General features: G+C 52.7%; 1 protein-coding gene across 7 annotated transcripts in view; it reads right to left on the bottom strand.

The window, feature by feature from the left end:
* Positions 1 to 538: 538 nt before the first annotated feature.
* Positions 539 to 17,764, bottom strand: part of TSC22D3 (TSC22 domain family member 3) — a 62,608-nt gene continuing 45,382 nt past the window's right edge. For 6 of the 7 annotated variants that reach the window (XM_027608097.1, XM_027608095.2, XM_027608094.1 and 3 more), the window contains exons 3-4: positions 3,195 to 3,246; positions 539 to 2,089 (exon numbers count right to left, since the gene is read on the bottom strand). In XM_027608097.1, coding sequence (XP_027463898.1) covers positions 1,859 to 2,089; positions 3,195 to 3,246 — 283 coding nt within the window. In that variant the 3' untranslated portion in view covers positions 539 to 1,858. Of the gene's footprint in view, positions 2,090 to 3,194; positions 3,247 to 4,010; positions 4,451 to 17,764 lie in introns of those variants that run through there. The other variant, XM_027608099.1, reaches the window with a different exon arrangement.

Below are 17,764 nucleotides of genomic sequence, written 5' to 3'. Positions count from 1 at the left end.
GGGATTCGATTTGGGCACCGCATACGTTCTGTGTCCTTTTCTCACGACGGTCCTCTTCGCTCCTTTGCTAAGGTCAAGGGTCTCACGTGGAATGGTATTAAGGAGGATGCACGAAGTGATCCCGATGTTTTCAGAAGAGGGAAGAGGCCCACTCGTGTTTATTTGGTCCCCTCACATGGATATCATGCCCTTTTCTTCTGGGCCTCCTTGGGAGGTCTCCTTCCGCCCAAATCGTCCCCTCAAGCTGAGGTTACGTGTTACCGGTCACCTTGCCACTCACTCTGAAGCCATCTTATGAAAGCAGGAGCGGGACAGAGTGACAGATGTGGGGTGGAGTCCCAATTCGCCTAATAGCCATGTCTCTGGACAAGTCACTTACACGGGCTGAGCCTCAGTCTCCTCACCTGTACAACGGGGGTATTTATGCTGGATTAAGGACATAGCCCTGGCCTGCCACTTAGGGGGTGCTCACCAATGTTCAGGGAGTCGGAGAAACAGCACCCCCGGCCACCCACTCCATTTATACTCAGACGCCAGGTTTATTTTTAGAAAAAAAAAAAAGAGCAAAGTTTATTGAAATTTCAAGCTACATTTGAAAAATCAAAATCCAAATCCTGGAGACATATCAGGATAAGGTGTCAGAAAGTGGAAAGTGTTCACTGCCTCAGAACTCCCCCCAGACACAAACTCCCTGAGCACATCACCCAGGCACCAGTTGGGTCAAAGCCACCCCCTTGTCCATCCCTTGTCTACAAGGGGACACCAGCAAGCCAATCATTCCGTTCACTTGAGAATTTTCCACAAACATAAAGAACAAAAGTTTTTGCATGACAATGTGAAGGCCCCCGGCTGATCTTCTCTCAACCCCATTCTATGTAGTCAGCACCAGTGAATGGTGGGTTTGGCATTCGAAAGGGGGCCTCCCATGTCTTCAGGGGACAGATGGGGCGAGGGCTGCAGCAGCAAGGCATCCGTGGCGGCTGCGTTCAGAGGCTGGCCCCTCCCCGCCTTTACTCTGTAGTCTTACTTAACATAAAGGACGAACTGCATCAACTTGGTAAATGACAGTCAAAGAATTAGCCTGAAGAGATAAGGGACCAGTTGATACCCCCAAAGCCGGTTAGGCCCTTCAACACATAGGTGTATGTGTGTGTGTATACGTCGCTACACTAAGATATAGATCTAGCCCTATGGGTTTATATACGCATGTATGGCTATATAGAAAAACTATGCCAACGCTAACCAAACAGAACTTTGTAAGCGGTCATCCCAAAGCCGTAATCCCACACTGGGCTGTGCACAAAGCCATGCATTAGACCATATTAACCAACAGAAGGCGGACTTGGCTCAATCTCTCCTATCTGTGGCTCTGCCTTGGCCAGGCAGGGGAGAAGAGAGAGGTTGCCTCTGCTCAAAACACAAGTGGCTTCTTCATACGAACAGTCGTTGTCAGGTGAAGCTGCTGAAGATGTCCATGGAAATGAAAAAAACAGACCCCTTATGCTTTCTGGAGTAAACTGGCGTCACATCTCACACTACCTTTCTCCTTTGCCAGTTGCGGCTAAGTTGCCCAGGCCCTGGGAGCCCCCAGGGCACGGTGGCATGAGAGGCTCACTGGCGGGGAGGGGGGGGGAGGTGACGAGGCCCCATGCAACTCAGCCTTCAGAGACCTGCTCTTTGTCAGGGGTCTGTCACTGGAGTGGACCCAGGTGGCCATGTCCTTAGGACATCTCTTGGCACCAGCTACGCTAGGTGTAAAGTTCTCCACGTGAGATGACGCTTGGGGAACCAAAAACAAACTGGAAAGAACTAGGTAGAACAAGTTTAGTGGCTCTGCCCACCCTGAGGACAGAGCCACTTACACCGCAGAACCACCGGGGGCCTCGGGCGCTTGCGGGGTTTCAGGAACCGGCTCCTCAGGGCTCAGACGGGACTGGAACTTCTCCAGCTGCTCTGGGCTCGCCAGGGTCTTCAAGAGGGTGTTCTCGCGCTCCAGCTGGGAGTTCTTCTCCACCAGCTCTCGGATCTGCTCCTTCAGGATCTCCACCTCCTCTCTGACTGCGTACATCAGATGATTCTTCACCAGATCCTACCACAGGGGGAATCACAACAAAGCCGTCCAGTAGCCGTCGCGGGCTCTCTGTGGCACCGTCACCCCGCCGTCGGGGCGTCCCCTGGGCCACCGAGCCCCGACCTCCCCTCAGCACGCTGGCCCCGAGGCCTCGTTCCTCTGAAACACTTTGGCCTCACCCAGGAGAGCTGCACGACTGGGTCATGGCCGAGCTGGGAGCCCAGCTTTGAGCTGCAGAGGATCCCCCTCTGCAAGTTTCTAGTGGCTTTCAAAGCTGGCTGCTTAGGAGTCCTCTGCAGGTTGGTTGCGGGCGCTTGGCTCTAGCCTCACTGCCACCTCAGGTCCTTTTGCTGGCCCACCTCCCAGGGAGGACCTGCGGGCCACCCCAGTCTGTCTGCCGTACACATCTTCCCCAAGAGAACAAAACCGGCTCTTCTGGAGCCTCCTCCCCTCCAACACGACTCAGCACACCAAGCTGGAGTTGCGCCTGCGGTGCGGCCTGGCCTGACAGGACACCGGCCCTGGGGGAAGGTGCCAGGATGGGCACCTCTGCTCCGAATCTGAGGACCGCGCCGGGAGCAGGGAGCGGTGTCCCTGGACACCAGGGCGCAGAGAAGTGGTTGCTAACGGCTGGATGCCCCAACCCCCTGCAGCCATTTTGGCTGCCCGGTGGAGTCTGACCTCTACCTGGTAAGGAGAGGGAGAAGGCTGGGGTGCTTTGCTTCCTGTTTCCTCCCAACTCCTGACCCCAGCCCAGGCTCTGCAGAGGCACTGCAGTGAGCCTGCATCCAATGAGCTCCGGCCCCTGCCAGATGCGGGCTGCAGACAAATGCAAGTGTCTCAGCTCCCTGCCCTGCCACCTGCCCAGGGGTGAGCCAGAGGCTGCAGCAAAGAGAGGGAGGAGGAGAGGAGGGGATCCAGCCAGAGCAGACTGCAAATGCCCTAAAAAGGTGCCCCTCTGACCGGACGCTACCTAGGGCCTCCAAGAGGAGGGGAGGCAGGCTGTTGGCTTCCCCAGACTCTTGGCATAAATAGCTTTTGCACCCACCCCCTCAGTCCTGTCCCAAGTTACATAAGCAGCGGCTAGGTCTGAGGACGGGAATGACGCAGTGATGCCACTCACCATGGCCTGCTCGATCTTGTTGTCTATGGCCACCACGCTGGCTCCAGAAGCACTGCCAAGACAAAAAGCAAAGCGACCGCGTTACCCACTTGGTTCCACTCAGAGCACTTGGCAGCTGTGGCCAAAGTCCTCCATCTGCCCCGGTTCTTCCTCTCTCCCGCCTCCCTGGCCCAGAATCCCGGGCACTTTGTCCCCCAGGCCGCCCCGGCAGGAAGCTGCAGCTGCACCTCCCCAACCCTCTGGCTCCCCGCCGCAGCCGCCCAGAGCTCCGCGTGGAGCCGCGCGCGGGTCCCCGGGCGCACTGGCGAGCGTGGCCTGCTCGGCCGGCCCCGGCGACAAGCAAACAATGCGGGCGTGCGGCGCAGGGAGTCCCCCCACCCCCCCGCCGGCGGCCCATTCCGACGCCGGCCCAGAAGGGCTCCGGGCGGACCCACCGCGCTCCGAAGCTAGCTAGGAATTCCTTCTCGGCTCGAAAGCTTCCGGCCTGCTCCCCGGAGGCGCAGGGCGCGCGGCCAGCCCCCTGCCCAGCCCGGCCCAGCCCGGCCCAGCCCGGCCCCGCCGCCCCTCTGCCGCCAGCTGCCTCCGCCTCGGGCTGCAGCAGCTCTTTCTCACGGCGCGGCGGCCGCAGGGACGCTCCGACGGCGGCTCCCAGCGCGGCGGTGACCCTCCCCTCCCTGCGTCCCCTACCCCCGCCCCTTCCCAGGATGCTGCACCGCGGGGAACAGGGACCGGCGGCGCACGGCTCGCTCGGAGATCCCGCTCGCAGCCCAGCCCCCGCCGGCGCCTCGGCTTCGGGAGCTGAGGCCAGGGGTTTACCTGTTATCCAGCTTAACGGAAACCACATCCCCTCCAAGCAGGGAAGAGAAGAAGGAGATGTTGAAATTGTGCAGCTGATAGACCGCCACCTCCATGGGGGTCTGATACATTTCGGCGTTCATGGCTCGGGCGGCCGCGGAGCTCTGGCCGGGCTGGGCGGGCTGGGCGGGCTGGGCGGCTGCCGGGCGCTGGCGCGCTGCACGGGGCTGGGCTCTGCGAGTCGGGCCCCGGGGGCTACGAGGGGGGCGAAGGCTGCCGATCGGACCCGAAGCCAGGCAGGCGCTTCAGGGTTGAAGGGAAGTGACTCGAGGGGTGTCACCTAGTGTGTCACAAACTCCACAGCCGCCAGTCCAACCCAGACTCGGAGATATTTCGGCTCCTGCTTCTTTATATAGGAGGAGCCGGCTGCGTCACATGGCGTCAGGGGCCATGCAAATGAGTCCTGTACCGGGCTTTGTGGTCCAGTTAAACCACATCCCCTCCCTGAACCTTAGGCTAGGACTGTAAACAGTTCAGCACTTTCCTGTGCCAGCTGGCATCTCCAAAGAGGGCTCTGGAGATTGGTAAAAACCAAACTGGAGCGGATTCTTCGAGAAATAAGTAAGAATGCCCTAACCAGAGCAGAGAGCGCTCAGTAAAGGGGGGCGCTGGTTTTCAAAGCTCTTCCTCAGGTGTCAGCCGGCATACCCCCCAGGGCTTTGCAATGCCATCGCACACCACACGCCCTGGGTACCCACCTTCACCATCAGGAGGCTCACCTCCTTCCCACCGCCTGCCTCCTCAGCCTTCTCTTCCACACACATACTTTGTCACCTGCATGTCCCATCACCCAGCCAGCTGGCCCGCTGGTCTGCCCCCAACCCCAGCAACTATCCACTGACCCCCTCCTTTGGATGTACCCCTCTGTGTGCTGACACATGCACAGATCTGTGACATGCTCGGGTCAAGAGAGAGTCCCAAGAACTCAGATGAGTGGGGGAACATGTACAAGGGGGAAGCTGGGGGCCAGGTGGGTGACAGAAGAGGTGGGGGGGAGAGACAGCAGGGGAACGAGTGCTGGAGTGACTACAAGATGCCAGCCCCTTTTTCTTTGGTCGCCACACCCTACTTTGCAGAGAAAATCCATTCAACATTATCCAGGATTTCATGTCCGTATTGTTAAAAACAAGATCTTGTCACTTTCCTATAAAGAGCAAATGACAACAAAACTACAAAACAAGGTTACTTACAAACCATCCCAAGAAAACATTTGCTCCATGATGGGTCCAGCCATAGGTAGGGTAAAGAGGCTACTTCAGGAACATACCGATTCCGAGTTACAAGGAAAATGAGGTGATTGTTGTTTACTAAGAGTTACATAGTTTCCATCAAAATACCTTTTCCTTCTTTTCAAGCTTCAAGCTTATAAAAGGCAGCAGAGGCTTGAGGTGCTTTGCTCCTTCGCTGTCCTAAGTGAGGCCACCTGGTGGACAGAGGCGGAATTGCAGCCAGAAGGAGCAACCTAGCCTGAAGAAGGGACAGGTGATGATGCAACCGCATTATTTACACCAACTCAGGGCCATAAGGAGAACATTGGGTTCCACCACACATACAATAGTCTGGATGAAGCTAGGGCCAGTGCCCATGAATCAGTTTGTGATTCAGGCTGTGGTCCAAAGAAATACCCTAATGCAATCACGCTACTGGAAAAGTACTAGGGCCTCTTATCAGCAAAGAAGGTAGTTATTATTTGCCTCAGGATATTTCTCCTAACCAGGTGCCTCGCACCGGCACCCTGGCCGAGGCCCCAGTTAGGCCCAGTCTTAAGGCCTTGCTTTTCTCCAGGCTACCAGTGCACTTATGCCAAGGAACAGCCAATATTGGCCACCATGACACGGGGCTCCCCCTGGGAAGAATCGACAAAGCACTGACAAGAGGACTACCTAAGCACACCTACCCCAGCAGCCCAGTGTGGTGTTTTTCTTCACCCTAGGTGAGGTGGGAGACCCTCCCAATCTCAGGATACTATGTTGCCTTTAGGTCACAAGCCCTCAAAACAAGGTGTTTATTTGCACTCAGCTGTGTGTAGTAGGCAGAACAAAGGGCAGACTCTATTTATAGGTCACTGAGAATATTGGCTGAGAAAAAAAAAGCTTTCTTAAATCAGAAGCTTAACTGATGCTGGAATTCCATGATATATTAATCTGCCCTCTGTGCCACACAGAGCTTTCTTGGCCCCAGGAAGAGTCTCAGACCTGCCACTGGCTTGTAAATCTTCCTTGAACTAACTATTGCTACCCACCCCCAAGATTCCAAGGGAGATGATGAAAACAAAGAGAAATAAATAAGCTGGGTTGGCAGAGAAAAAAACCACCCCCTGGGAGACAAGGCATAGGACAGAAAAAAACGTAGCTCCTTCCAGGGGGACTCCCTTATATGGAGGCAGAGACAGAAATCAAGGTAGTTTGGGAAGGGAAAGGAAGCAAAGTCAAGTTTGCAAGCAAGGCTGTGTTTGAACTGTAACTTAATGGTACTTCAATTACAAATAAACTGAGTTTGGTGGAGCCCCTGGGGGGCTCTATTGGCTAAACTTTTGACTCACTTTCAGCTCAGGTCATGATCTCAGGGTTGTGAGACTGAGCTCCACGTTGAGCCCCATGGGCTCTGCACTCGGTGCAGAATCTATTGGAGCTTCTCTCCCTCCCCCACTGTACCCCCCCACCCGGGTCGCGCATGCATGTTCTCTCTAAAAATAAATAAAATATTTTTCTAAATAAAAGCTGAGTTTGAGACCCACTGACAATAATGGCTACCATTAAGTGAGTATCAGCTATGGGCCAGACATTTGTGCCAGCTGCACCACAAAGCCTGCTGTGGTGTAGGCACTGTCACCTTCATTTTACAGATGAAGAAACCGTGGGTCTGAGAGGCTACCTTGCCCAAGGTAGCACAGCTAATACATTATAGAGCTGGGACTCCAATCCAGAGACCAAATTCTTTCCCACCACACTTAGTAGTGGGGTAGGGGTAGGTGTGTTGAGTAAGTAAATTAATGCAGTGGGGGCCTGGGTTAGAAGTGCAGGAAAAGTAGTGAGGAAGAAGCAAGGATAAGGGCAGGATAAGTGGTCCAGAGGCTGAGTTTTCTGACACTCATGGCAGGGGAGAGCAGCATCAGGGACCAGAAGCATAGCCAAAGTGTCCAAGTGAAACCTATAGGGGGGCTGGGCTCTCCCACATCATTTCAAAAGGCATCCCCACAGTCCTCAAAGAAAGCTCGCTCCATCTAGAAAATAGGAGTTATTAATCCAACCGGGTGGCTCCCACAATGAAAATATGTAGCCCTGGGGTAGATGATACCCCAAATAAGGGAAGTCGTCTCAGAATAATAAATCATAGTCCAGTCAAACCTCCAGTTTCTAGGGCCCCACTAACTGGTATCCTTAATCCCCCCCCCCAGCTTCCTGCTGTGCTCAGCTTTTAGGAGAATGAAGCCAACCACAAGAAAACAAGCTCCTATCAGGGATTTAGTTTTTAAAAAACAACTTCATAAGGATGTCCCAGGTTCAGCCCACACTCAGTCTCTCATTCCCTCTACACCTCTAGTTTGTCAGCTGCTAGCCAAGTGAGAAGTGATCACCTTGAGGCCTTAGGATCCACCATTGGCAAACGAAATGATGGCTGGATCCCAGGATCCCAGAGCGCGCTAAGGCAAGACAATGGACCTAAATGCCCCTGTAGAGGGATTTTTCAAACAAGGGCCAGGAGGAAGGGGAGAGGGGAAGAAGGAGGAGGAATCCGAAAGGTTTTCGGCTTAACCCCTGGCACACTAGAAATTCCTCCGCCCAGAATATCTGTGCCAAACCTTGCAGCAAGCGAGTGCAAGTTTGTGCTGTACAAGGTTTCTATGTTCTGATCTAACTTTTCTGAGTAAAGTGCAGATCCATGGGGCTCTCTGTGTCCCTATGTCCCGTGGAGGTGGGCCCCACGAAGGAAAGAGTGGGCTAGGGATTCAACAGCATGGCCAACCTTGTGTGGATGTATCCAAATTCCCTTTCTTCCATCCTATACCCGACAAACTGGGCTGGACCCAAAGCCAGCCTAGCAACAGTGCCCAGGGCTGATGAGCCAGGTCCTTCGCTGGCACTCAGGTCTAGCCCTCTGGCCACGGGATTCGGCAATTAAACAGACACAGCCGCCCCACCCTCTCTTGGGGGCGACCTTCTAGATGCAGGGTGGCATCATGAGGACAGGGCCAACTCCCTCGGTTTTAGGAAGCCCTGGAATCCGACTTGTTTGAGCTGGAAGAAGTGTCTCAGCATTCCTACCGGTCTGCTCCACTTCGAAAGCCAGACTCTCTAGGACAAGAGCGCTTCCTACTTCGGCTTCCCACGGGACAGCGGGACAGAGACTGGGCAGTCTGGGCCACAGAATGCGTGGGCCGGATCTCAGCACGCTGCTGAGGGGTGGGGAGCAGACTCCGGGTGGGTGCGGCAGGGTTGGGGGTGGCAATAAGGGGGAACATCTCACTTCCCTTTTTGTCACACTTGAAGCATTGTGCACCACGCAGCCCAGAGGAAACTCTTTATAGGCAAGTCTTCCTTATTTTCTACAGGGAATGTTCCACCCAAAGATTTTGGCGATGTTGCCAGCAAAACACAGGGTCTTGTGTCAGGAGAAGCGGAAAAAGACACGATGTGAGAAGTGCGGGACAAGCCACAAAGCAAACACAGGGTTAGGAGCTGGAAAAGGAAATCAAAAAGGATATTGAGCACTGGGGCATGAGCAGTTAATGGGAAGGCTGAAAAACAGCCCTCCCCACTGACTCCTCCACCCCGGCCCTCTTCTGGCTGAAGCTCTGTCTACTGCTACTTACTTACTTGTCCCTTTTTCTGAAGAGGCTGGGGGAATAAGGAGGCTGAAATGCCATCGCTTAATTTGTCCTTGCTTCCGTCTTATCTTCTCTCTTTCCCTCTGGTTCCCCTCCAGTGTGGAAGACCAGAGACAGGAAGGCCACTGCCACTTACATCATCACTCTGGCTTCATGGAAAATCCCCAAAGTCCAGAAGGAGGGAAGCAAGAAGGAAAGACGGTGACAGAGAAAGCGCCTTGTCCTCTGTGGGTCATGTGAACTGCCCTGCACGGCCAAGGCCCAGAACCCCCAAAACTGGGGCGGGCAGGAAAACAGGGGGGAGGATTCGGATACAGATGCAGAAGGCGATGGTGGGAGGGACCCCGAGGAGAACCCTGGTGGAGATGGCCACTGTCTTGGAGAAGCAGCTCCAGCAACCGATTTGGGCCAAACCCTGACACCAAATGACGACAGGAGCAATGAATCGTGCCTTTCAGCTCCCTCGCGGACAGGGTCCCATGTGAGCTTCACAAACAATCTCTGAGTGACGCGAGGGATGGCAGGCAGAACCAAACCCCATTCTGACAGGGCAGTCCGCCCCCTCCCCCTCATTCAGAGAGGTTCAGAAAGTGCTCTGGTCCAAACCATTTTCGTCACCCCAACTTTGGTGGCAAACCATGCATGAAGGGGAGACAGTTTGTCCTGGTGTCTAGGCGAGACTGGAAGTACTGGCAACGTGATCCAGGAATGCTGTTTAGCTCAGTGGATCTTAAATCTCATGAACCTTGTGTCAATATTTATGCCTGTCTCCCTTCGCCTTATGCCTCGCAGCTGGGAAACTTTACCTCCATACTTTTTCCAAGCCCTCTTCTCATTTTCCACCCTCCCCACTACCCAGCTCCTGGCCGGAAATAGGTATTCCTGAAGAAGAGACTGCAAAATTAACCTTGGTGAATGGGATCGCCTCCTCCTCTCCTCCCTCTCCACATCGCCCTGATCGTTTAAGTCGGTTCACCTCGATTCAGTTCAAGATTGACTGAATGCCTAGTCAAAGTGCAAGGCCCGTTTCAGGGAAATTCAATGAAGCAAACAAACCAACTGGTAGTACAAGTCAAAAATTGTGCTTCCTTCCAGAATAGCCTGGGTTCGATCTCAGTGAAATGTCTGCTTTGGGGAAAAAGCCTAGGGCTTGAGAGTGGGGTAAGGGTAGCTCCGGGTTTGGGAGGGCCACACCCCTGTCATCCCTGGGCATCCCTTAAGACCTCAGAATTGGCTGTGCTTTTTTTCTTCCCACCCTGGCCTTTGGCCCATGCCCATCGTGACAGGGATACCACAGCAGCCAGAAAGTTTGGAGTTTCTATGGGACCGAAGGCTCCTCTGACATTGTGGCCCACAGGAAGTCTCACTCTGATTCTCTTCCTGAACCTTCAGGGTTTAGGAACCGAGGGGTTTGTAAACCTTGTTTGTAAACAAAGCATAGGTCTTTGCTCTCTGAGACAGGTGTCCATGTTTCAGGTGGGGTTCCCCTCTACCTGCCAACCTCTCGGCCTTCCTTCCTTGGTTGGCTCCTCTTGGTCTTAACCTTCATTCCACTTCAACCTCCCAGACCTGCACCATCTTCAGGCAGGCCAATGGCCTCCCCTCCCCCGTGAGGGTCACGTTCCCACCTTCTGGGAATCCCAGCCCACTGCAGCCTGCCCAGGGGCAAGGAAAGAAAGCCGCAAGAACATGGCCGCTCTTCCTGTTTGCCCCCGCCCTCCACCAGCCTATCTGAGCCAGGGAGACACTGGCAGGGCCTCTCCCCATCCCTTCTGCTCTATGGAGCAGCCCCAAGAGCTAAAATTCCAAGCCATTTTTTTCCCTGGCAGTCGCCAGGGTTACTTTGAGTGGTATGTGAAGGACTTGAGGCTATTGGCAATGCTTGGAAGACAAGAACCAGGAAGATCTTGTTGGGGCTGTGGAGCCAGCAGAAAAGAGGCCCATGAAGAGGCCAAGGTGGAGCACCCAGCTTCACTGTGGGCCCTGCCAGAGAATGGGTGACCTTTGTAGTGGTACAGGTTTCCTGGGGAACAACAGAACGGTAATAATGCCAGCCTCTTTAGGTGCTTGGGCTCCTGGGCCATGATGGCCAAGCGTTTTGAGCCTCCCCAGGCTCTTGCATTGTACGCCCCAGGCCCTTGCTTACCTCACAGCAGAGCTATTCACCAAGGGCTCCTTTGAGGTAGCTCCTTGATCCTCCGTGGTGGGACTCTGACTGGTGAAGAGGGGCTCTGCCGATTACGAAGGGCCTCCCACTCTCCAGCCACCCCCCCACCCCATCCTGGAGCTTCCTAGATGGAAAGAAGGGAGCCTAGCTGGGGTGAGGGTAAGGGTGGGAGGGCACAGGGGACACACTACTTGGCCGAACAGAAAGGAAGAAGAGACACAAGGCAAGCTCCTCCCTGGGCAGCCCCTCCCCCCCAGCCACGGGAACAGTGCCAGGGATCTCAAAGGAGTCTTGGGAGGGTTAAGGAAAGGCTCCTGGCCTGGTCTGAGAGTTGCTGACAAGGAATATGCACACCTACTCGGGAGGAAAGAGGAGCGCACGCACACACATGTATGTAAACATTCTCTCAGCTGGTCACCAAGTCCCGTTCACAGAGACAGGAAGTAGCGAGGCATCATGCCTATCCTCCCTCTCTGCCTCCCTGTCTCCGGGTCTCTCTCGCTGTTGCCAGCTTCTTCCTGACCCGAAAGAAGTAGAAAGGCAACAGGACATGGCAAGATGGCAAGGCAGGACACTCTAGACCAAGCCAGAGCATCAAAACACATAGCCCGGTTCTCTCTGCCATCCAGAGCTGGTTGCGCTTGGGGCAGGCGTCATAGGTGATGGGGGGAGGGTGGTGGGGGGCGGGGAACCAGCTCAAGCCTCACACCGCACACCAGGCCCAGGAAGCCCTGGTGCTGCTGGGCCCACAGGTTTCAAAGATGTCAATCACACATGAAAATAACAGAGAAATAAAAAAAATCAAGCACTACGTGTAAACAATCAATCATATGAACGCCTAAGAAATGGCTCTCACAGGCTCCTCAGGAGGACAGTTCTAACTAGAGCTGGCTCCAGCATCAATGCCACGTGTGACTGGCTACACTAAGAAAAAGTCCTCTCAGCACAAGCTGTTTGCCCAGCCCGACTACTGTAGTGCCTACAAACGTCACTGTCCGAGTCAGACTCCTGGGTTCTCACGATCATCCCCGGGACCTCTTTATAATTTGAGGAATTAGGAACGATTTTTTTTTTCTCCATGTCAAGAGCCCTGGGAAAGGGCCACCGTCTGCCGCTATCACAAATACTCAAGGAGGAAGTCAATTTTCATATTATTTTGAACAGGGTGGTCATCAGTGGTCAGATCAGCACTGGAAGGCGAGTGGACACACAGCAGGGAGACCTTGCTGGTGGGCTGCAGAGGGAAAGAAATGGGTCCTCATGAGGTTCTTAACATCAGGATCGCCTGGGGAAGCTTGTGGAGAATCCAGACGTCCTGGGCTCCAGCCCTAGATAATCCAGTGGGATGGTATGTGGCTTGGGAAGGATGTTTTCAGATGGGTTGGAGGCAGCTCTTCTGTCCCTGGTCCCTGGGACTGCTTTTGGGAACCAATGGCCTAAAGGTGACAGCCAAGACAGGCTCTACCGAAAGAGTCCCCAGAGTGTCAGGATCACCAAGACCTACTTTGGATGATACACTGCGATGGGGTTCAGCATATTTCAGGCCTCATGTCTGTGGGCTGTTCACTCTTTCCCTTTCACTCTTGAAAACTTGATCAGAACACAAATGAGAGTTGCAATGAGAAGGCTAAACTGAACCTGCTCTGATTTATAAATCAATCTCTGGCAAATTTTGCCTGTTAGGAGGAACAGCTTGCTTCTGAGACACTTCACTCACACCAGTTGGTGGGAACCCTTGGCCTGGGAGGCTAGGTACACGGAGGGTGGGCATCCCAGGGCAGGAAGGGAGAAGAACCCCGGGGAGAGGGAGAGAAGAGGGAAGGGCTGATTTTTCTCTAACAGCACAGTTTGGCCTCCCTTCTATAAAAGCCAGCTCTCTGCCTGCCTTGTGGCTGTCACCACTAGGTCAAACGTGGGTCCGTCCGTTCGTTTGGAGGTTGGCTGGAGGGGTGTGACTCATTCCCCCCTTAAGGAGGCTGCTGGGGCTGACTACAAAGAGTCACCAGGATCTCTGCAAACATGCTCATCCCCACCCTGATCCAAACCTCAGCTCCCCTGCCCCTACTGTCCTCACCCCTCCCATGGCTCGTGAGCTCCTCCCTGGCAAGAAGGCTGCCCCCACTGCTCGCTGACTCCGTTCTCCCAAGGGAGGGCAGAAGGGGAATTCGATGCTCTCTGTGGCATGCATCCGGCCTGTGTTTTGGTATTTTATTTTAATTTTATGTTTAATTTACACTGCCTGCTAGGTTTGGGGCTTAAATAAACAAAGGCTATGCTTCCCCCAAGGCCTGGACTTCCTGGTTGCCTGTCAGCAACAGAGTGACCCTTTTAACCTCTTCTCTTGCTCTTTGAGACAGGCAGTGCAGGGGGGTGGGGTTGGAAGAGAAAGATATTTTGGGTCCAAAGCCTGGAAATTCTTAGTGCCAGTTTAAAATACCACCCCCAGCCCCGCCCTTCTCAACAACATGAATGTTAAGTCCCGAAGCCACCTTACCAAGTACAGACTTGTTTTAAAGGCCACGGCAGGAGTGTAAGGGTAAAGCACAAACATGGAAAATTCAGAGTATTTGTATTGATTTTTTGGGGGGGGAAATCTACCTTTGGACGTCTTTGTACCACCAAGCAAAGACAGAAGGGCTCAGGTCTTTGTAGGTGGAGCGGCCTTACACGCCCATGGACTGGGCAGAGCATGGTGGGCCTGCCCGGGAAAGGCTCCCTGCCAAAGCTCATACATCTTAAAAAATAAGAGGAACACAGGCCCCTATGTCCTGGGATAAAGCTCTAACAGCAAAGTAACGAATCCTGGTCAACAGTTCTGACATCCTGTTATTTGCAAAAACTAATAATACTGTGGAGTTTGTTGACAGACTTGCAGAAGAGCTAAAGTAAATATGGAAACTGAGGAATGGCCAAGTATAGACAGTTACTAGCTCAGCAGTTGAGAGGAAGGGAGTTTCACAGATAGTCCTTGGGCATCTTGGGGCACTGGGGTCCCAGCACGGTTGGGAGATAATCCCAGAGGCATCGGTGACATCACTGGGTGATTTCTCTCCAACAATAGGCTGCTGTGATAATAGGCTTGGCCCATGGAGCTGGGTCCTGAGCGCTTAGACAGAGAATAATGGTAAGAATCGAGGGGGACTGCCCTAGTGCGCAGGCCAAGGGAGGTGCTCCCTGAGAAACGCAGCTTTAGCACCCATTCGACATGAACTTGGTCAAGCAGGAAGAAACTACGTCAAGAAGCCAGAGTTTTTTCCACCTTGGCCACTAGCCAGCTGGCGGACTGCTCAGGAGGCTCTAAACCCCCTGTGCTGTCAGCTCCTTATTCATGAAATGGGAATGATGCTTCCTTCCCCAACATACATGCCACACGAGGTGGCTATGTGGACAGACACCCCAAAGTCTGGAAACAGAGATAATAACATCATATTATTTTTTGCAGACTGATGATACTTTTTAAAAAAAAAGATTTCATTTATTCATTTGAGACACAGAGATAGAGAGAGAGAGCATGAGCATGGGGAGAGGCAGAGGGAGAGGGAGAAGCAGGCTCCCCGCTGAGCCAGGAGCCCGACGTGGGGCTCGATCCCAGGATCCTGGGATCATGACCAGAACCGAAGGCAGACGTTCAACCATTTGAGCCACCCGGGCGCCCCAGACTGATGATGTCTTGACAACAATATGTACATATATTTGCCTATGGTTCCAGACTTTGCAGACATCCTGTAGGTGGCATACCTGTGTTCTTTGGGAAGTAAGAAGGGCCACGTGAATGTGACATGCCCTATAATGAGTAAGGGTCTCGGTCCCCAAATGGCTGGTGCAATGGCTTACTGGGTGAGCAGCCCTATCAGTGCTATTTCCAAGTCTGGCATTTCGAACTTTTTGTCCGGTTCCAAGTTTTATTTCCACAGTGTCACAAGTCACTGGTATTGCTTATGGGGACGAGGGTAGCGTGAGGGACTGATGTGAAAGCGGAATCAACATTTAAATTCAGTCTCTTGGGGGTGCCTGGGTGGCTCAGTCTGTTAAGCGTCTGCCTTTGGCTCAGGTCATGATCCCAGGGTCCTGGGATTGAGCCCCGCATTAGGCTCCTTGCTCAGTGGAGAGCCTGCTTCTCCCTCTCCCTCTGCCCCTAACCCCCACGTGGGCGTGCTCTCTCTCTCACTCCCTCTCTCTTTCTATCTCAAATAAATAAAATCTTAAAAAAAAAATTCAGTCTCTTGAAGGTCTTTAGCCATCTGTCCCTGTACTCAGGGCTTGTAACTTGCAGAACGTTCTGGCCTCGAAGGCCTCTCTGATGGCACAAGCAGTCAGTAATCAGCAAGACCGATAGTCTTTCAAGCGGGACTGAAGGCACAGCCAGATAAGATCATGACCGGAAGTGGGCGACGCACAAGGTCTCCAGTGAGCATGGATTGGCTTCCTAGATTAGAATACAAGCTCTGCTGGTGTAAGGGCTTATCTTATTCACCACTGTACCACCAGAGTCTGGACCTGTGTCTGGCACACAGTTTCAACATGGTAAATACGTGCTTAATAAATAACCAACAGGTTCGGACAAGTGTTAGAACTTTGCTAAAGGGGAGGAGAGGGTTAGAACTTTGCTAATGAGGAGGAAGGGGAACCCTCTTACACTGTCGGTGGGAATGCATACTGGTGCAGCCACTCTGGAAAACAGTATGGAGGTTCCTCAAAAAGTTGAAAATAGAGCTACCCTACGACCCAGTAATTGTACTACTGTGATACAAATATAGTGATCTGAAGGGGCACCTGCACCCCAATGTTTATAGCAGCAATGTTCACAATAGCCAAACTATGGAAAGAGCCCAGATGTCCATCGATAGATGACATATACATATATATATCCCTATGATGAGTAAGGGTCTCAGTCCCCAAATGCTGCTGGTGCAACGGCTTACTGGGTGAGCAGCCCTATCAGTGCTATTTCCAAGTCTGGCATTTCGAACTTTTTGTCCGGTTCCAAGTTTTATTTCCACAGTGTCACAAGTCACTGGTATTGCTTATATATATATATATATATATATATATATATATAGAGAGAGAGAGAGAGAGAGAGAGAGAGAGAGAGAATTCTACTCAGCCATCAAAAAATGAAATCTTGCCATTTGCAACGACATGGATGGAGCTAGAGGGTATTATGCTAAGCGAAATAAGTCAATTAGAGAAAGAATTATATGATCTCACTGATATGTGGAATTTAAGAAACAAAACAGAGGATTGTAGGGGAAGAGACGAACAAAGAAAACAAGGTGAAATCAGAGAGGGAGGCAAACCATAAGAGACTCTTAACCATAGGAAACAAACTTGAGGGTTGTTGGAGGGGGGTGGAGGGATGGGGTAACTGGGTGATGGACATTAAGGAGGGAGCATGATGTAATGAGCACTGGGTATTATGTAAGACTGATGAATCACTGACCTCTACCTCTGAAACCAATAATACATTATATGCTAATTAATTGAATTTAAATTAAAAAAAATTTAAAAAAAATAACTTTGTTAATGGCCTCTGTGGGGGAGAACTATATAGGCAAATTCATGAATTCACCTTCTATTAATACTTGAATTTGGGGACAATCACTGTCTGAGAGCAATTCTGCAGTTAAAAACATGAAAGACTAGTGAAAATCAAACATACTTGGGAAACCCAACCCAAACACAGTTTAATTGAGTAAGTGGCCACTAATGACTTGGAACCAAGGCCCGACCTCTTCAATAAAAGGGATAATTCACCCGTGTGTGCTCCTGGTTCTCCACTAACGCTGGGACTTTGGTCCATTTCCATCTTTAGCTGGAGGGGCTGGGTCAGCTGGGAACAGGGCACCCACAGGGAGCAGTGGAGAGTGATGAAGCCCGGGAGCAGGGCAGCCAAGACTCAGCTGGCAGCAACATCAAAGAGGGATTTGGGGCTAGCAGGCCTGATTCTGAGCGAGTGACAGCCATATAACTGGAACGCTGTGTGTGTTGGGGGGGGGGTGCACAAAAAAAAAAACAAACCAAAAAAAAAAAAAAACAAAACACCCTGTCCTGACCAAAAATACCCTGATAGCCACCAAGATAAAGGGAATTCTCACAGTTCATGTCACCATGGGGTTTGAAGTGTTGAGGATCCCTGTTAAAATGAAAAGTCTCTCTCAGAAGGAGAACAGTTCAGTTTTTTCTCAGGGCAGGAACACGATGGCCTGCCTAGTGTGGTCCAAATAGCGGGGGGCTTCTGGGAGACCTGCCCCAGGCTGGCTGGGTCGAGACGGGTGGAGTGCTGCCTGGGAAGGGGCCTCACAAGGGTCCTGGCGAGCTGGTGGCCTTGGGCTCTCGGGGGGTGGGGGACAGGCAGATGTGCCCAAGTATTCCTGGGCTCGCTGTCAAGTGACCAATGTGCCTGAGCGGGTAGCTCTAAGAGCAGTAGAGTTTATGACGTAGGAGATGGTTTTCTCCGGCTCTTCTCAGGGGCACCAGCTCTGAAGAAGCTGTGAGGAGCAGGGATGTGCCGAAGCTTTACGGGGGACATTTATCTTCAGCGTTCCCTATCCAGGGGGTCTCGTTTGCTTGCTCATCAAGGCAGCCTCCCTGGGTCTACCCTCCTCAAGATCGACTTACTCATTTCTAAGCTGGCATAGGTGACAAATGGACTCCTAGGAAGGCCTTGTGGCTGATAAGGGGCTGCTGGGTTCCCCCTCCCTTGGGGTCTTTTCTTTTTAC

The sequence above is a fragment of the Zalophus californianus genome, chromosome X (genome assembly GCF_009762305.2).
Source record: "Zalophus californianus isolate mZalCal1 chromosome X, mZalCal1.pri.v2, whole genome shotgun sequence".
NCBI lineage: Eukaryota > Metazoa > Chordata > Mammalia > Carnivora > Otariidae > Zalophus > Zalophus californianus.
The sequence above is the reverse complement of the archived record's forward strand: the minus strand, read 5'-3'. Positions and strand labels throughout refer to the sequence as shown.